Below are 20,825 nucleotides of genomic sequence, written 5' to 3' on the forward strand. Positions count from 1 at the left end.
CATTATCAGTCTGTAATGACTATATCATTTCTAAAAGTGCCTCATTCTTGGCTCTATTATCAAGCCATTTTTAAAGGAGAAAATATGGAAGGCAAAGCTAATTCCTAGAATTAAATATAGTGATGTAGAAGGGAAATCACATAAGCCTTGCATGATGCTATTCATGGTATAAGTAAAAAAGCTGTTGACCTCTTGCATCATTAAATTATCTGTCATCTTGACCTTATAAATTACAGATTTGACCTTACAAATCTCACCTGTAATGAGTTGGAGTAGGTGCAATAACCGTTACCGGACAGTAGGTGTCGCAGCTGTAATTCTGTGGCTGGCTTGAACAGTTCGAATTGCTTTTAGCGTGTTAGATACTGAAAGATATGCTTAAATTAAAAGCGGTTATTCAGTGCAAGTAGCAGACTTTGTGCCCCGCGGAAATCCCTGACTGGACGGCAGCAACAGGAACAGCGAAGGAGCAATACCCGGGGAAGCCCACGCCTCACCTGCACTTCCGCAGGGTGCCAGGGAAGCTGGACCCAGAAGGGCTCCGAGAGGGCACCCAGGCCAGAGACTGCTGCTGCAGAGCGCAGTGCGGGGTGCTACGCGGGGCCTGGCAGTGGCTGGCTGAAGCCATGGGTGAGAAGAGTCAGTGCCCAAATACCCAGATGCACCATGCGGAGCCAAATCCCCCAAGCCCCACCTTGGGCACCAACTGTTGAATGGCACAGGTTGAAAAAATCCAGGCTAACTCCAAGATAACCAATTATATTTACTTTATTATAAGGGGCAAACTTATGAAACAGGAACTAGAAGTCCAACCTCAGTTGAATAGTGAGGGGAAACACAGAGAGAAAGAGCCCTGGGCAGGCAGGCGGCTTTTCTCCAGGTACCCAAAAGGTCACACCCTAACCTGGTCCAACCAGACCAGTGACTCCTTGCAATGAGCATTTGCTAGTAAAGCTGACTGGACAAAGGGCAGACTGTGTGGTGACCTCTGCCAGTGCCACCGGGACGTATGAAGAGCCGTTGGAGGGTGGAAATGCTAGAGAACTGAGCGGGTTTTTGTTTTGCTTTGTTCTTGTATTTTTGTTTGTTTGTTTGTTTTGTTTTATTTTAAATTTTCTTTTGGGAGGGCACTGCATGGGTGAGGGAAGGATATGGGGGGACTGGAAAGTGACTGGAATTAGGGTACAGAATATGAGATTCCCAAAGAATCAATAAAGAAATTATGCTTAAAAAACACAGTAGACTCTATATACCAACCACAGAGAGTCCAAGAAGGAGATAATGGAAGCACTCCCATTTACAATAGCCTCAAAAGATATAAAATATCTAGGAATAACCCTAACCAAGGAAGTAGAAGATGTCTATAATGAAATCTTTAACAAAATCTCTGAAGAAAGACATTGAAGAACTCACTAGAAAATGGAAAAAACTGGATTGGTAGAATTGAAATTGTGAAAATGACTGTGTTGTCATTCATGACGCAGGTGACCCTGGCAGGTCCCCTGGCAGGCAGGAAATGGATAAGACATGCAGAGAGAAGCCTAAGTATAGAGTTTATTTAGTGGTATTGGGAAGGGTATAAGGTATAAGGGTAAGGAGTTATAAAGGGGGAGAGAGAGAGAGACAGAGACAGAGAGAGACAGAGAAAGAAAAGAAAGGAAGAAGGGGGAGGGAGAGGCAGAGACTGCCTCTTCAGAAGAGGGACGAAGGAGAGAGAGGGAAGGAGAGAGAGATGGAGAGGAGGCAGTAGATCAGTAGATCTGCTTGGCAGGAAGGGGGAGATTGGGAGTGGGTGGGGCTTGTCTCTTAAAGAGACAGGTGACAGGGCAGACCAGCATATTTATTACAACAGACTGTTCTACCAAAAGCCGTTTATAGGATCAGCAAATCTCCGTCAAAATTCCTATAGTATTCTACGTGTACACACACATACATGCCCACGAAAATAAATAGATAATTCTGAAATTCACACTGAACCACAAAAGTCCTAGCTGGGCAAAGCAATCCAAAGCAAAGGAACAGTGCTGGAAGGACGGTTACACCTGATTTCAGGCTATGTTACAGAGTGATGGTAATGAAAACAACATGGCACTGTCACAAAACAAACTTGCATGTCAGCAGAACAAAGTAGAAGATCCAGACATGAGTGCATCTAGTTATAGGCATCTCAGTTTGTCAAAGATGCCCCAAAAATGCATTGGAGAAAAGACAGCATCTTCGATAAATGATGCTGGGAAAACTGGATGTCTATATAACGAAGAATAAAATAACCCCTTATCTACCACCCTGCACGGAAATCAACTCTCAATAGATCAGAGGGGTCCATGAGGAGCCTGGAGCTCTGAAACTGTTGGAAGAAAGTGAGGTAGTGCCCTGTAGAATGTAGTTGTGGGAAGTGAGCTTTTCAATGTTTCCCAGGAGCCAAGGCCAATGATTGACAATGATTTATATCCATACTATACAAAATTCTCAAAATCAAAGAGAAAAGTGCATCTGAGGAGAGTTTTCAAAAAGAGAAATAGAAACATGTAGGAATATCTCAAAAACCGTTCACCATCCTTAACACTTAGGGGCATGCTATTTAATACTAGTATTAGATTTTATCTCATTCCAGACCAAGCGAACAACGGACAGCAAATGCTGGCTGGGATGCAGAGAATGGGACCCTAATTCACTATGAGTGGGATGCAAACTGGTGTAACCAGGGTGGTGAATTCTCCAAAAGCTAAAATCAGATCTCCCATATGACCCAGTTACACCACTCCTTGGCATATAAAGACATATATATTATTGATTGAAGCATAATTAGGATAAGCTATCTCTTTTGGAAATTGTGTTGGGTGTCTGTAAGTTTCTGGCTTCCTGACAGAATGCAGAGCGAGGGCCTTCTTCTTCCCATGTCTGGTAATCCTTTGTTTGTTGGGTAGCCGCACCTCTCCCCTACGGCTCACCTCTTTCCCCTGGGCTTTCCATATGTGTAGGAAGCAAGCTATCAAATCCAGAATGCTGACCATCAGGTCTAGCACTTCCTGTGTCTGGAGACGAAGTCCTAAGATTCTCCTCCCTGCAAACATTCCCATGCATTAAGTCCCTCTTCCCACATTTCTATTAAATACCTGTTTTTCCTGGTGCAGTTTTACACAGTCGGTATTTTGTCTTTTTCTCAGCACTGAAGCTATAATTGCTTGTGGGCATTTTCCATAAGAGCAAAGCTGAGAAGATTGGCTTGATTCCATGTAAACAATCTTTGGACTTCCTCCTCCCGCAGACTCAACCCTTGCCAGACCGCCTGTTGATTGACTGTCCCCTCAGACCTTGTGTGCGCGTCCAGTGCTTTGGCGCTGCGACACCACCATGTCTTCTGCAGCATTCATGTCCAAGGTCCACACAGGAGTCACCAAAGAGATCTCAGCCATCTGTGTTGTCTCCTTTTCTGTAACACCGCTAGGGAATGGAGACCATGGAGGACATGATCCTCAGGAATCATTAGTCTCTCTGAGCTGCAGGGAGATTGGCATGTGCCGGGGTCCCTTTCCTCCAGAGCTGGGGAGTTTCGCCTGTATTCCCTCAACGTGGCTTTGTTAAAGCTGAGGTAGTCAGAGCAGACTAGATTTCTGTAAGTAAGGCCTGGGCTCAGGAAGGTCTAAGATCTGCCAGGTTGCTAGAGCTTTCTGTTCATTCTGCCCTGTTCATTTCTGCGGGCAAGTACGATAGAAGCTTGATTATTGGCAACAGCAGCAAGCAAACCTTGTTTGAAGTTACCTTCCAGGAGGAAATTCTGTGAGTTTTCCCTTTCTCTTCTGCCCTGGTCCCTTAGGATGAAGCCAGTGGAAACACACATTGTGTGTAAAATTCCCATGTTTTATCTGTGCTCTAGATGGGCTTGGGTGGATGAAATAGCAGAGTTTAGGTAACTGTCTTTCTCCCTTCAGAGGGATGTTAGTGGTCTGGAATTGTTTTTTAATTACAGAGTATACTGGCCCAATGTAGAACTCATGCTTGTGTGTGCCCTGACATTCCAAACTCATTTATATGGTTGTTGTCTAAACTATACAGAATTTAGAAGTCTGCCAATCATGTCCCTTTCAGAAGGGCCTCAGATATGTATAGATATTTATTGTTTGTGTCCATGTATAGAGGAAAAATCAAGTTTCTACTATTTAGGACTTGTAAAACATTTTGTATGCATAACCACTTTTCATCTGAGATATTTTATGTGACCCTAGATATATAGGTATACAAATGGCTCAAAGGTTTACTGATGAGAAACCATAAAGAAGTTATTTTAAAACGATTCTTTGGTATACATACAATTTTAATTAAAGATGAAGGCAAGGTGCATACTAAGCCGTGAAAGGCTTGTGTTTCTAACAATGCAATTCAGATATATACTAGTCTGATGCTTAGATGAAGAGTATGGAAAATGTTAAATCTTTCTATAATTAAGCCGTCATGTCTCTGTGGGAGTGGAAAATGTATTTACAATAAAAGCAGCATAGTTTAAAACATACCTGTGAGCCAGAGCTTTTCTGGTCGTTTCCCCTGGAGGTGTGTGGTGGAATCACTGCAGGAAGCTGATGAGTGCTCATACAACAGCTACGCCAGATCACGTGGTGCAGGGTGGGGGGAGCGCTGCCACACACCCCTTGGCTCCATGCACACTTGATTCAGAATTAAGTTTTGGTTAACACATATTTAGGAAACCTTAAGTACTGACGAATTTTCCCCAACATCTACACCAGTGTACGTGATTCCATGTGGATTCCACAGTTGCTCCAGGCTCTCGGAATTGAACTCACGGTCCTGCCTTCCGCATGCACTATACCACAGCGGTGTGCTCCCAGCCCCATCTTCCTTTGCATTGTTTTGTTCATCCTTTACAGATTTAATGGTTACATGTATCTGTGTCTGTCTTTTGCTCATAATAATACAGACTATGCGTATACATGTATTCCTCTATGAATCTGTATTTCTGTTAAATTCCTTAGAAAAGTTTCTGGTCATATTTTTTTGAATCACAAGATTAACAAATAGATAAGACTTTTGTGTTGATTTTTTTCTCCTATCATAATACAAAATTCAAAACAGGCTACATTTTTATAAGACACTGATAAGACATATATACACATAAAACAATCAGTTCCCATTTTCTGTTCCTAAGGCTGAGCACAACTTGGATTGAAGACAAATTTGTCATTCTAGATGTTGGTGTCATTTGAGGACGTAGCCGTGGACTTCACCCGGGAGGAGTGGCAGGACCTGGATGCTGCCCAGAGGACCCTCTACAGGGACGTGATGCTGGAGACCTACAGCAGCCTGGCGTCCTTGGGTGAGTCAGACTCCCGTAGTTCTCAGAGGTACCAGTTGTAGAATTGTTGCTTACTTTTAATGCTAATCTGGTATTGTACATTTTAATTGGCGTGGCAGCGATACGCATGGATGAAGAACAGGGTAGCTCTGTACCGCACATCGTGTATGATGATCTGGTTGGTGATAACTGATAGTGTACCAGCCCTGGATTCGCTTGTTTGTATTGTTGTATTTACGTCTCTCTGATGTCATTTTAGAATATTTAGTTGGTGCCGTATATATGTGTATAATAGTAATAGTATTGTAGAACTTACGCTAGGCCTCCCCCTTCCTGCTGTATCCTGCTAGTGCTTACCTTCTTCCCCTCCCCTATGCCCCGTGTCTTGTGCCCTTGCTCTATAGTTCCTACTGTTTTTCTGTCTGTTTGAGGCCACCTTTAGTTTGCAAGTTTGATGAGAACACAGAGGACTTTTCATTTTGTGCCTCACTCATTTCATCTACGCACTGTAACTTTCCTGGAGAGACTTAGGAAAAATGTGTTTGCTCCAAATACGAATGGAGTTTTATTACGCAAAGAAAGATTTCACCAGTGCTTGGTGAATATATGAGTTTATTGGGTTTATTTAGTGAGTAAATGTGACTCAGATACACAAAAAAAAAACAGAAGCAGAAAAAGCCTCCAACCTTAGTTAGTTTTTACTTACAGTTTTACCAACCTACAGGTGGGCAAAAGTGTGCCCAGGCTGGAATCTCAGCAGAGAAATACATGATAGTCTCGTAAGGGGATGCTACCAATCCTGGTCCCCTCCATAACACTACGTATCTTTGTTCATTTCATTGCCATGGCTTTGTGCCGAGATTATCCTGTGTTTTAAGATGGTGCCAGTCTTTTCAAGCCCAGAATAGCAGCCATAGTACAGATAACAGAACGGCCTGCTTGCCTGCCACTGTGACTGATGTTATTTTAAATCTATAATTCAGTGGTAAGGCATTTTGGGAAAATTTCTTTCAATTTTACTTGTAAACATATTTGTATATCATGTTTGGGAAGTATCAATTTAGACTGTTTGTCTGGATTTAATGAGATCTTTTACTTTTCTGTGTTTAGTGAATGAGATCCTTTATATGGTCTAGAAATTAATCACTTGCTGAATAAGTAATTTTATAGTATTTTCTCATTTTAGACATAACATTTAGTCTAATACAATCTCATTTGTTGGTTTTGCTTCTGTTGACTGGATTGGCATATATTAAAAGACTCCATCCGCATCGTTGTTCCAGACCTTCCATGTAATTCTATGATCCATTGGTAATTGATTTCTCTATATGGTATGAAAAGATTCTAGTCTTTGTTTGTTTGTTTGTTCTCAAGACAGTGGTCCCTTTCTATAGCATGTAAATATCCAGGTTTCGCAGAATAATTGATTCATGAGAACATACTTCTTTTCTGAATGTAAGTTCTGAAGCCTCTGTTGAGTGAGAAGCTCCCTAGCCCTCTGATGCCATGGGGGAGGGAAGATGTGTTTTAGCTCTAGGTTTACGTGGAACTTTGTTGAGAGAGTCTTGTAGCAGGGAACACATTGCAGAGCAAGGCTTCTCAGCTCAGTCTCAGTAAGAGGAAAGGTAGGGGATGACACCTAAGTACCCCTGCAAAGTGTGTCCAGCGAGCTCCTTTCCTTCCCCTTTCACTTTCCCTGCTGATTGCATAGTAGACCACTGACCAGCACTTGCCCACCTGGTCTCTGCAGTGCATTTTTGATCCATACTAAGTATGCATGGATTTTGTTTTGTTTTGTTTTACTCTTAACTGTATACAGAGTGTTTTGTGCTCATTCATTTCTATATGGAAGTACTGTTGTCTCTGGCATGAGGTTCCCTTGGTCGTTTTTGTGGTAGTTATGTTCCTCATCTTTATTTGTTGGAAATATCAGATCTGTCATTTGGATCTTGTGTCTTTGTCTGGATTCGAAGTCATTGTAATAGCTAGTATTGGAAACTTGGCTGTTCCTGTAATACGTGCTCATTTATAAGCAACTGTAGGCTTCCTTCCTTGTGTTTTTGGGATTCTCTTTGTCTTGGAGTTCTTCTAGTTTGGATGGAAGTGATTTGTTGGTCCAAATCTTTTAGGTTCTATTGGACATGCCTGTCTATGTTTTTATAACCATTCTCTTTTCTTCTGGAACACAAATAATGTGAATGTTTATTTTCTTAAAAGGACCATGTTGCTGGGTGGTGGTGGTAGTGCACGCCTTTAATTCCAGCACTTGAAAGGCAGAGCAGGCGTATCTCTGTGAGTTTGAGGCCAGCCTGGTCTACAAAGCAAGTTCTAGGACAGCCAGGACTGTTATACAGAGAAACCCTGTCTGGAAAAAGGAAAAAAAAAAAGAAACTATGTTCTCATATATATTCTTTTATTTTTAAAAATTTTGTGTGTATGGATATTTTGCCTTTTTTATGTCTGTGCACCACTTGTGTGCCTGGTGTCCTTGAAGGCCAGAAGAGGGCCTTAGATGTGTTCGAGCTGGAGCGTTAGATGGTTGTGATCAGGGCAGCATGTGCTCGTAACTACTGAGCAGACTCTCTAGACCCTGTCTTCTCTTCTTCCCAATTCTTTTTTTGTTGTTGTTGTTGTTGTTGTTTTGGTTTTTCGAGACAGGGTTTCTCTGTGGCTTTGGAGCCTGTCCTGGAACTAGCTCTGTAGACCAGGCTGGTCTCGAACTCACAGAAATCCGCCTGCCTCTGCCTCCCGAGTACTGGGATTAAAGGCGTGCGCCACCACCACCCGGCACCTTCCCAATTCTTTAATCTCCTTTTGTTTAAGGTAGCCAGTCTTTGTCTCCGTGTTTCTCTCTGCATGGTCGTTCCAGCTGTGTGTGTTTTTTTTCTTTGATCAGTTGAGCTCTTCCCCTACAAATCTTCTGGGTGGTTCTTTCTTTATGACTACTTTTCTTTTTTAATTTATCCTTTATAGCAGACAAATTGTCTGTTGAGTTTCCTTAAGTCAGCGCTTTTACATGACTGCTGGGGACTGAACTCGGGTCTTCTTACTTCCATTACAGGGGCTTTACCCACTGTTCCACCATCCATCTCCCCTGGGAGGTTTCTTAAAATCCTTAAGTGCCACTTGGGGACAACACTTCCATCAGTGGAGAGTGTGAGTGAAAACCTACTTTAATAAAAATGTGTAAATCATTGAGAGCTAGGGCTGTAGCTCTGTTGACAGTGACTTTCCTACCTAGTGTTAGGCCACAGGTTTAGTCTCCCGTCCACCCAAAAATAAATAAATAAAAAGGAAGGAAGGAAGACTTTCTAATCGCCTCCCATCAGTGGCCTTGATTAGCACTTTGTCACAACCCTGCCTGTTTCTCACTCACAGGGCACTGCGTGACCAAACCTGAGTTGATCTTGAACTTAGAGCATGGACTTGGGCCGTGGAGCACGACAGATGCCTCAGTCTGGAGCCTCTCAGGTCAGTGAATGAACAAGGCGAGAGGGGGCGGGACACAGAGGCCGCCAAACTGTTCATCTCGGGCCGTTTTCAACAAGGTCCGTCTAAACCCAGTCCTGAGGACAGCTCGCCTCCTGGACCAGACACCTGTTCTATCCGGTTTCCCAACATTCTGTGTTAAACTACCAGTTTCTTGATGTTGCGGAATCGCTTTTTTTGTTGTTCTGCTCCTCAGAACCATCCCGCTGCTTTACCTGGGTCTTCAGTTGTGTGTGTTCCCTTCCCTTTGCCACCGCATGTTTTAAGTTAGGCATTTATTGACATTATTTCAATACCAGCTTGTTGACAAGTGCTTGTCTTTGCAATTCTCATGATCCCTAATCACACACAAATGCTTCTCCTCTTAAAATACTTCCATATAGTGTGAGAAAAGCAGAGCAAGGGACATGTGTTCTGGTGAGGTAGGCAGCACAGAGAACATTTCTCAGGCGTGGAGGGAGAACAAGAGGCTTTAGAGGGGGAAATAGTAAAGAATTTTTCGTTTATTTCAGTTTTACTGTGCGATGACTATTTTCCACATTTGCCATGAAGTACTCATGTGGGTTTAAATTTAAGACTAGCTAGGGAACCTGATTAGAAACTACCAGCCAAACAAGAGTCTAGTTTGGCTGCGCTTGTGTCACCTGTGGACAGAGGACATCAGAAGTCACAGGGTTCGGTCAAAAGCCGAGGCACGCTCAGATGAGTCGTGGATGAGGGAGAGTCCCGAGGGAGGGAGAGAGAGAGAGAGGAGGAAGGAGGAGGAGGAGGAAGAGGAGGAGGAGGAGAGAGAGAGAGTGCGAGCGAGCTCGGTCAGTAAAGTGCTTGCCTTCAAAGGCTGCAGACCTGAATTTCTGTACACAACTACAAAAATTAAGACATGGTTTGGGGGCCCCTGGTTGTAAACTTGGTGCTTCGGAGTTGGAGACAGGCAGATCTCAGGGCTTGATGGCCAGCCAGTCTCATAAATTGCTGAACCTCAGGTCCCAGTGAGAGATATTGTCTCAAACAAGGAAGCAATACCCGAGGTTCACCCTCTGAGTTCCCCGTGTGTGTGCACATGTTCATACACACAAACACACTGTGTGTGCACTATATGAGCCTGCATGTACAAGGTCATTTTAACTCTTGTATGGAAAATTTGGCTTCTTGGATAAGAAATTCAGTAGACGGGTGGTAGTGGCGCACGCCTTTAATCCCAGCACTCAGGAGGCAGAGGCAGGCAGGTCTCTGTGAGTTTGAGGCCAGCCTGGTCTGTCTACAAGAGCTAGTTCCAGGACAGGAACCAAAAGCTACAGAGAAACCCTGTCTCGAAAAATCAATAAATAAATAAATAAATAAATAAATTCAGCAGAGTGATTCTGAAAAAAGATACAATCTCAGATCTTGGAAGAGAAAAGCTAAATTAAAAACAGAAACAAAAAACACTCTTTGGAAAGTACACAATGGGGAAGAAATAATCCCAGTGATGTGTTTAATGACAACATTGAGCAAGTGTAACAATTACATAGTAATAAGGGGAAGAAAACAGGACGATTGTCAGCACTTCTAGACAGAAGAGCTCTTGGGGAGTTTTATGAGGTATCTAATTTGTGAATCTTTTATTAAACAGTGAATTAAGAATAAGGTCAACACAAAAAATACTGCATGAAATTAGTGTATAATATTGTACAAGCCTTGGCCAAGAGACAGGTGTCCACATATACGGCATTTACAACTACAAGTTGCTAGACTCTGAGAACACTTCCTCAGAGGTTGTTACAGTTAAGACGTCCAGAGGACAGAATATGGGCAGAGTATTGAAAAGTATAAGCAAAATGTGTGATTAGTTTGTTTGTGTTTGGTTTGGTTTTGAGACAGGATCTCACTACGTAGCTCTGGCTGGTCTGGAACATTATATAGATCTGGCTGGCCTTGAACTCGCAGAGATCTCCAGAATGCTGGCATTAAACACCACACCCAGTAGTTCCTTTTGAATACAAGTCTACTATCATAGCTGATTGATTAACAGGAACTCTGAATTCCAGAAAGTATAGTCTTTGGTGTTTTAAACCCTGAAAATATAAACTGCCAATCAAGATTATTCCATGAAGCGAAGTCTAAAATCAGATAATGTTATGAATTTCTGTGATAAGCGTAAATGGAATCACTCCATGAATACTAAGTCACTATTACGGAAGATACTTAAAGCAAAGTAACAACATTCTTTTTGTAAAGGCAAGCCACAAGCAACATTTTTCATAAAAACAATCATTCCCACAAAACCCCATGGAAGATCCTGCTGTTCTTTATCAAAGCAAAGTATACTGTCTGAAACAAAGTAGCAATCTTCAACCTAACGTGGTATACTAAGGAGAGAGAATGTTTATAACCTCCGTCCTAAGGGTAGCTAGTAGAAGAGGGTTTCCTGTTTCACAGATGAAGGAGCATGGCAGGATACATTTAGAAACCAGAGAAACAGGACAAGTAGAATAACGAGAGGGAGCATCGCTATAAAGACACCTAAGCTGAGAAACGGGTTGGGTGTTTATTGCCATGTATTTCAACAGAGCAGCAATGCACCAGAGAGCCAGGACTTAACACTGCAGTATTTCTCAGGGTATTGTTTTATTCTAATTCATTAAAGACTAGGAGGTGTACAATTATACGACGATATTGTAAAAGTTCAAATGCATATTAGGCAACAGTGGCGTATGCCTTTACTCTTTACTCTCTAACACTTGGGAGGCAGAGGCAGGCGATCGGATCTTGTATTTGAATTACATAAAGCTGTGCCCAATTCATAGTAGTTGAAATTTTTCCTATTTTCAGGTGTCAACAAAATGAGTAGCCTGGTCAAGACCAGCCAGAAAAATGGAGACAGACATTTCTGGCGAATTGAAATCGACAGAAATGCTTCAAATGAAGAACTCATTGAAGTAGGTAAAGCTGCTGTCAGCCCAAACTGTGCCCTGACTGACTTCATTTTCTCTGCCAGCTGAAGAATAGAAAGGCAAAAACAGGAAAGGCAGGCAGTATTGTAGGTGCCACAGCCAGCTTCAAGGGAACTATCAGACGGAGCAGGCAGATCATCCTGGAGAAAGAGAACACACAACGAGGCACACAGAGAAAGACCTCTACAGAGCCAAGGGCCCCAGGAGTCTGAAACCCAGTTTCTTATTAAGGACGTGGGGGTTTCCAGGGTATTTGAGTGCTCGAGGGGTCTTCACCCCTACTTTAGGGTTGGTCCATCTGAACAAAAAGAGAACTTTAGTGGGAACATGTACTGACCCACCCTCGCACTGATTGCAGACCCATCGCCACGGCGCCCTCCTGGCGGCAGTAGAAGCCCACCAGGCCTTTCTTTTAAGCTGCCAGGCTTTTATCTCAGGTCAGGAAAGTGAGGAAGAAGCTGCTATCGTGGAAGTCCATCTTCTTTATTGCCTAGTTATGGCCCCTCTTCCTATCTGGCCACCCACCAGGGACCTAACGCCATATCCCTCAAAACCATATTCCAACTTTGATCATGAAAAATAGAAACTGCTTTAGGAATGTTTCCATGGGAACTTAATCTATGGCAGGATGAACGTCTCAGTAGTGAACCTGGTGAGATGTGGGCTACAAAAGAATCTGACATTTTACAGTAATTGAAACCCTCCAGTTACCTTGCGCTTCTGGGTAACACACAGTCAATCATGCCATTTTGATTAAAGATAAACCTACAAAGGCAGGGTCGGTAACACAAAAGTTTTCGTTTGTAGAGGAGCTCTAGGAAGCTCAATGAATCTAGGAAATCCTGTGATAAGGCGTGACCTATTCAAGTCATGGCACGGACTAGGATGCAAAATTCTAATAGGATGTATCTGAGACAGCATTCTTTGACTAAATTCATCCAGTAAATGAAGTAAAATAGACAGCAGAGAGAAATTATTTCAATGTGTGGTTGTGAGAAGTGTCATTAAGTAATCATGATAAGCAAAACAAAATAAATTCTATAGGACTCTCCCTGTGAATACGAGGAATTTAACAAACCCTTCTGTCTTCAGGCAGAACTAAAGATACACGAGGAAATCCACCAAGGAACAAAGCCCTATGAATGTGAAGTGTGTTTGGAAGCGTTGTACCTGAAGTCAGACTGTAGCAGAGATCAGAGGTATCACACGTGTGAGAATCCGTACGAATGTAAGGCGTGCAGACAAGCTTTCTGTCCTAAGTCTGCCTTCAGTCAGTGCCAGAGGCTCGAGAGGGGTGAGAAGCCCCATGCATGCATGGAATGTGGGAAAACATTCTACTGCAAGTCCCACCTGACCGTGCACCAGAGGACGCACACGGGCGAGAAGCCCTATGAATGTAAAGACTGCAGTAAAGCTTTCTATAGCAAGTCACAGCTCAACGTCCACCTGAGAATTCACACAGGGGAGAAGCCCTACGAATGTAAAGACTGTAGAAAAGCCTTCTACCGCAACTCCGACCTCACCGTCCACCAGAGGACACACACGGGCGAGAAGCCCTATGCATGCAAAGTCTGCAATAAAGCCTTCTACTGCAATTCCCAGCTCACTGTCCATCACAGGACGCACACCGGTGAGAAGCCCTACGAATGTCACGTATGTACGAAAGCCTTCTACTGCAAGTCACAGCTCGCTGTCCATCACAGGACGCACACTGGCGAGAAACCCTACGAATGTAAAGAATGCAGGAAGGCCTTCCAGTGCAGGTCGGACCTCACTCGACACTGGAGGACGCACACTGGCGAGAGGCCGTACGAGTGTAACGAGTGTAGGAAAGCCTTCTATCGCAAGTCCGACCTGACTGTCCATCAGAGGACGCACACAGGCGAGAAGCCCTACGCATGTAAAGAATGCAGGAAAGCCTTCTACTGCAATTCCCAGCTCACTGTCCATCAGAGATACCACACGGGTGAGAAGCCGTATGAATGTAAAGACTGTGGGAAAGCCTTCCAGTGCAAGTATGAACTCACGCGACATCAGAGAACACATACAGGTGAGAAACCGTATGTGTGTCTAGAGTGCAAGAAGGCTTTCTACACCAAGTCAGACCTCACTCGGCATCTGAAAACGCACGCAGGTGACAAACCCTGAGTACAGAGAGCGCAGTAAAGCCCGGCACAGCCAGTCGGTCTTCAGGTGGCATCAGAGGACACATATAAAACTATTGCCATAAAGTAAGAAAGCTGTCTGCTGTAGCTCATCTCCATGTACAGACCAATACATTTAGGGAGCGCGAGCAGACTTTGTGTGGTCAGATCCATGGGTCATCATGTAGCATACACAGGCGAACAGCCCTTTGAATATAAAAAACCCTAGAACACATTTTTAAACCATAAAGTGCATTCAGTGGGCAGAAAAGCCCATTCAGGTAGACTTTATCAATATGTCTATCACAGAAAACTTCGATACCTAAGTCAGACCTCAGTCTACATCAGAAACCTCATAAAGATGAAGTTGTGCACAGCAAGTGATTTAGCCAGATATGGGTGTTTATCCTGACCCATGTGGGTGATCTTGGCAGAGACACATAGGGACTTGATATATACCAGCATAGCAAGACACCAGACCAAAAGATGGGGAAAGCCAGGTGTGTGGTGCACATCTTTAATCCTAGCACTCAGGAGGCAGTGTCATGTGGAATGCTGACTTTGAGGCTAACCTGGCCAACATAGCATGTTCTGGGCCAACTAGGGCTATACAGTGAAAGCCGGCCACAAACGTGAGAAAATCTTGAGTGTCAGTAGATGCCGCGTTGTTGTTAAACCGTAAGAAAGTAAAGGATGTCAGAAACCTTAGTACTTGGAACTCAACTGACATCAGAGCACAACAAAAGGATGATAAAGCATCAGAGTGTTTACAGGCGTGTAGGCGCCCCATTCTCCTGGCCTTGCGTCAGTATAGTAGTCTCAGTATTCATCTGCATACACGCACTCCAGAAACCCCATCACCACAGACGCACGGTAGCAAGCATGGCACCGGTTGTGAGAATAGGAACATGTCTGCACTTTTAAATTAGTAGAACTGGGATGGGGCTCAGTCACAGTGCCCTTGGGAAGCACATGCGTTTCCTCTCCGTGTGTATCTGAAGCTTCTCACATGTCACCCAGATTCCCAGCATTCGTGCTCATGAAACAGTTGTTACAGAGTATAAGCAGTTGTGAAGAGGTTGTAACAAAGCGGTCAGACGTTACTTTGAGCACCGTTTTCAGCCTGAGCCATTCTCATAGTCATGGTAATACTGCTTTGTGCCCTTGAGAGCTTGGATTAGAGGAATGGGCTTCCATGCAACCATATATTTCTTTAATATGTGAAATTTTTTCAGTAAAATTTCAACATTTTTATACAACATAAATTTGGGGGAGTAAATTTCAGTTTATGTAACTTGCATGTTAATTTCCAGATGGAATTGTTTGAAATGGTATTGGAAATTAAGCATTCAACTGTATACTACCAAATAAACGCAATGGTATTTCCAGCCAGTGTCTATTAAGCTTTTTCTTTGGGCATTTATATGTTCTCATAACTAGAGTTTGGTGGTGGTTAATGAATGTAGCAGACAAAGACCAACGATGCTGATAAAGATTTAGTAGTACACAATTAGTCCTCACAACAGAAATTTTTTCTGTATGTTAGTATTTTGGGTTAATGCTTTGACTGTAGAATACTCAGCATGATGGTATAGGAAATACATATACTTTGTATAAGAAATAATAGTGAAAGAAAATGGAAGTGGTAGGATACATGCCTTTGTATGTATGTAGTCTTGATGGGAATCTTCATTATACATTGGATGGATAGATAGATAGATAGATAGATAGATAGATAGATAGATAGATAGATAGATGGATGGATGGATGGATGGATGGATGGATGGATGGATAGATGGATAGATAGATAGATAGATAGATAGATAGATAGATAGATAGATGGATGGATGGATAGATAGATAGATAGATAATAGATTGATGATAGATGATAGGTAGATGGATGGATGGATAGATAGATGATAGATAGATGATAGATAGATAGATAGATAGATAGATAGATAGATAGATAGATAGATAGATAGATAGATATTGTGATTTACACTACTCATTGTCTTTCTGTCACTGTGACTAAGTCTCAGCAGAAAAAAATTAAGGATTGAAGTAGTTGTTTTGGGTTGTGGCTTCAAAGGATTTTGTTAATGGCCACTCTGCCAAAGACCAGTGTGAAGAACATTTGGTGACAGGTGGTTGTGGTAATAACAGGGAATGCACCAAGGAAGAGACCGTATACAGTATTACATCTCCCAAAGCATGACCCTAATGACTTAATTCAACTAACACCTCCAAAACCAAGTCCACATTTGAGTTCAAGTGTGTGGGAGAAATTTCATTCCAAAGCCAAAATGCACTAAAAATATCCACCTTTAATAAAACTCCATTCCACTCATAAATCTTTTCCTGCTCTCTCTGGTAGAAAACAAACAGGTATCTTTAAAAATGAAAAAAAAATATAAAACAAGCCTGAATAGGAGAACAAATGAGCACAAGAACAGCCAAAGAAAGAGCACATGAAACACATATAGATGAGAGATTCACAAATGGGGACACGCCAGAATCCCCTAACCCACAAAAACTACTGTAGGCGATTGTGGCTGACATCAGCAGTTCTCATTGTCCTGGTGGGTGGAATGCCAACCGCAGTCACCCCCCTTCGTTCCTCATTCCTGTGGGTGTAAGCAGGGCAAAGACAATGTTCCAAGTACGTCTATCCAATGTTTTTTTCTGAAGACTATATATGTTTCCTTCCCTAGTGTAGACCTCTCAGGGTGTACCGTGAACAAAAGGAGTGAAATGTTGATGTAAAATTTTTAAAACTGGTGTATTCTTCCCCTAAGTGAAATTGTATGGGATGCATATGTATGTATATATGTGACATACTCCTTAATGTTTCTAAAGATACATATAGTTTTAAATAAGATGTCATTAAATGTGTCATTACATGTGACAACTTAGTTGAGATGCATTGGACCTTAAATGTTACATGGAAACCACGTGCAGCAATGATGAGGACAATTGTGATTTAGAAAATCACTCTTGTTTCTGGAGGCTGGAGGGCCTCCGGGTGTTTGTCTGTGGGAACATGTTCTCATTTTAGTCTTAACTTGGTTTTGTCACCCAGATCTATGTGAAGTTATTTGGGGATTTATCTTGATTGAATCTTTATATCTATATCATGCTGATGTTTCCCCGAAAGGCCTTTTAGGGCTGTGTGAGACTGACTGTTGGCATACAGGTATGATTCTTCAGCAAGTGTGGCAATCTTCAGAAAGACACAGCAGAGATACTTGGTCAGAGTGCGGGTGTGTGTGTGCATGTGTGTGAGTGTGTGTGGTGTTGTAACATGAATGGGGGCCTGTTTGTTGGGGTTTTCTGTCCTGCCCAGTTCCCCACAGCCAGCAAGCCCCAAAGAAAATCACACAGAGATCTTTGTAAGTTATAAAGCTGATTGGCCCATTAGCTTATGTTTCTTATTAGCTCTTATGACTTATATTAACCCATTATTCTGATGTATTTTATCTATGTGGCTCAGTACCTTTTTCAGCTGGCAGGTCACATCCTGCTTCTTTGGAGTCTGGGCAGGAGTGGGAGAAATCAACTTCCTCCTTCCCAGAATTCTCCTGTTCTCATTGCATCCTTTCTACTTCCTGTCTGGTTTTCCCACCTATACTTCCTGCCTGGCCAATCAGCGTTTATTTAAAATATGATTGACAGATTATAGACAATTCTCCCACACCATGGTGTGGTGTCTGTGTGTGGTGTGGGTGTGTATGGGTGTGTGGGGGGGGGAGTGTGGGAGGAGGTGTCTGGGGGTGTGGCTGTTTGTGTGTGTGGTGTGTGTAGTGTGGAGGTGTGTGGTGTGGTGTGTGTGTTGAATGTTGTGCCCTCGTGTGGAATATCTGAGATGGGCGGGGAGAAGAATGGTGACTGAAGGTCTAGTTACCTTTCTTGTTGTGACAGACACCATGACCAAGGCAGTTTGCACAAGAAATGGCTGATTTTCATTTAGAGCTGGTTTGTCAGCATGGACCAGCATGACAGCTGGAATAGGGCGCTGAAGGCTCACATCTGGAACTGCTAGCATGAAGCCAGGAGAGCAAACTAGAAATGGTGAAAGCCACTCCCAAAGCCTGCCTCCAGTGACACAGTCCTTCACCAAAGTCACACTTCTTAGACCCGCCCCCAAACAGCACCACCAGCTGGGGTCCAAGTGTTCAAACACAGGAGCCCTTAGAAGGCGTTCTCTTTCAAACCAGCACACCTCCATTGCAGGAGCTTCACCGCTGGGGACAAACCAGCACACCTCCATTGCAGGAGCTTCACCGCTGGGGACAAACCAGCACACCTCCATTGCAGGAGCTTCACCGCTGGGGACAAACCAGCACACCTCCATTGCAGGAGCTTCACCGCTGGGGACAAACCAGCACACCTCCATTGCAGGAGCTTCACCGCTTGGGGACAATGGGAAGTACATTGGCTGTCTAATTGTAGGAAGGAATGTCATTATACCACTCCAGACAACATTCTGTTACTGTCCAGTAACACTGATGCTCTGGGAGACAGTCCTGAAACTCCTGTCCCCACTCCAGATGGCTCCATGACTCTGGGGACTGCTATATTGCTGCTACAAAGCACCTGCCAAATGCTGTTAATTAATTGCACATAAATCTCAATGCAAAGATGTGGAGAGATGCATGATACAGAAGAACCAGCTATTTTACTGAAAAACAGTGAACACAGAAGAGTTCATCATGCTCGATTCGAAGTTAATTATAGAGCAAAAATATTTATTCAAAGTATAATGTAGAAGGACAATATTAAACTGCTATGGGTGGTATAATTCTGTTCACAACTCAGTGAAGATACACCTGTATTCACCTATAAATAGGAAAAAAACCTGTAATGGAATGCCACACACAGTATCTGTTGTAAATGCTCTGTTCTGTCTATTGGCTTTGGAAGGAGGATGAGGTATAGAGAGTAGGAATTAAAAATATGAATGTGGATTGAAGTTACAAATGGCTACAGAATCACCTTGGGCTAGGCAGAAGGTTGTAGCCAGGCATGGTGGTATACACCTGTAATCCGGGCACTAATAAAGCCAAGGCAAGTAAGTTAGGATCTTGAAAACAGAAGAATATAATAGGACCCTGAAAAAAAAAGCCACCAACAATAAAAGGAGTAAGGGAAGGCACACAGAGAACTGCAAATACTGACCCAAGCAGGTGCTGGGAAAGATACTGGGATGGTATGAAGAGAAGGGGTTCAAGGCTCAGGGGGAAAGAAGGACAGGAAGAAGAATACCGCGTGATCCATAGTACAGACAACTAGAAGTGTGCATTTCACACCAGTCCACTGTGACCACTTTGAATTTCCCTACACAATAAATAATAAATGTTTGAGGTAGTGGATATTATAATATGTACAAAAGAACTAACCAGAAAAAGCTCCAAGGCTGTGTTTATAGTGATAAATGTAGAGATTCCCAGGACTATGAAAGGCTTAGGAAATAAGTGGTCGGGATAACGCAGAGGTCACGTACCTGTTACCAGAGGACAGTCGCAGATCTATTGTGTGCAGCTCTTCAAACAGCTTGGCAATTGCACCTGGAAATGCTTCATTGAGGCAGAATGGGCAGCAGGCAAACACTGGGTGTGCCTGAAAATGATTCTTGCTAAATAAAGTTGATACTGAAAATCAGTGTCAATGACATATACAATTCATTTTTAAAGTCTGCTCATATTTTATGAAAAATAAACTTCAGAAGTTCTTAGTGCTTTTTGGAGAAAAAGTTAAGGAGTGGAATGAACACATTTATTTCTGAGGCTATAAACTCATTAACTGCTACTGGTTCTAAATCTTTTTTTTTTATTTTTTTATTTTTTTTGATTTTTCGAGACAGGGTTTCTCTGTAGCTTTTGGTTCCTGTCCTGGAACTAGCTCTTGTAGACCAGGCTGGCCTCGAACTCACAGAGATCCGCCTGCCTCTGCCTCCCGAGTGCTGGGATTAAAGGCGTGCACCACCACCGCCCGGCTTGGTTCTAAATCTTTATCACGATCTTTTAAACCTTAAACATGCCTCGTTATTTTTTTGAAAATAGGTCTTTTTTGCACACAATCTGTTTGGATTGTGGTTCCCCCACCTTCCCGAATCCATATCCATTCTTGATTTTTTATTAGAAAACAACATGGTTGAAGTTTTTGTCATACAAGTTTTTCACTTGCTTGGTTAGGGTTACCCCAAAATACTTTATATTATTTGAGGCTATTGTGAATGGCGTTGTTTTCCTTTCTTCCTCAGTCCGTTTGCCATTTGTTTATAGAAGGACTTCCTTAAGACCCAGTTTACCGTTCTTGGGCATGTACCCAGAAGATGCTCCATCCTTCCGCAAGGACATGTGCTTAGCTATGCTCATTCAGGCTTTATTCATAGTGCCTAGATGTCCCTCAACCAAAGAATGGATAACTAAAATTGATGTGGGAGTGTCATATATCAATCTGTTGATTTCATTGGTTAAGCAATAAAGAAACTGCTTTGGCCTCATAGGTTAAAACATAGGTGGGAGGAGTAAACAGAACAGAATGCTGGGAGAAAGAAGCTGAGTGAGGGAGTCGCCATGATTCTCCCACTCCAGGCAGATGCAGGTTAAAATCATTCCTGGTAAGCCAGCTCTTGGGCTACATAGATTATTAGAAATGGGCTAGTCCAGGTACGAGAGTTAGCCTAGAAGAGGCTAGATAGAAATGGGCCAAGTGGTGTTTAAAAGAATACAGTTTCCGTGTAGTTATTTCGGGGCATAAGCTAGAGCTAGCCATGTGGGCGGCCGGGTGCCAGGGACGCAGCCCCGCCGCTCCTATTTCAACATAAAATGTGGCACATTCACACAAAGGAGTGTCACTCAGCCATTTAAAAAAAAAAGCATCGTGAAATTTGCAGGCAAATGGCTGGAATCAGAAAAAATCATCATGAGGAAGGCAATCCAGACCCAGAAA

At 42.9% G+C, this 20,825-nt stretch overlaps 1 protein-coding gene across 1 annotated transcript in view; it reads left to right on the plus strand.

The window, feature by feature from the left end:
- The window catches only part of LOC142846281 (uncharacterized), a 45,821-nt gene extending 30,376 nt beyond the window's left edge, over window positions 1-15,445 (plus strand). The window contains exons 5-8 of the mRNA XM_075966527.1: window positions 5,203-5,329; window positions 8,687-8,779; window positions 11,609-11,715; window positions 12,823-15,445. Of these exons, the coding sequence (XP_075822642.1) occupies window positions 5,203-5,329; window positions 8,687-8,779; window positions 11,609-11,715; window positions 12,823-13,878 (1,383 nt within the window). The 3' untranslated portion in view covers window positions 13,879-15,445. The remainder of the gene's footprint in view (window positions 1-5,202; window positions 5,330-8,686; window positions 8,780-11,608; window positions 11,716-12,822) is intronic.
- The last annotated feature ends 5,380 nt before the right edge of the window (window positions 15,446-20,825 follow it).

This window comes from Microtus pennsylvanicus, chromosome 3, assembly GCF_037038515.1.
Source record: "Microtus pennsylvanicus isolate mMicPen1 chromosome 3, mMicPen1.hap1, whole genome shotgun sequence".
Classification (NCBI taxonomy): Eukaryota; Metazoa; Chordata; class Mammalia; order Rodentia; family Cricetidae; genus Microtus; species Microtus pennsylvanicus.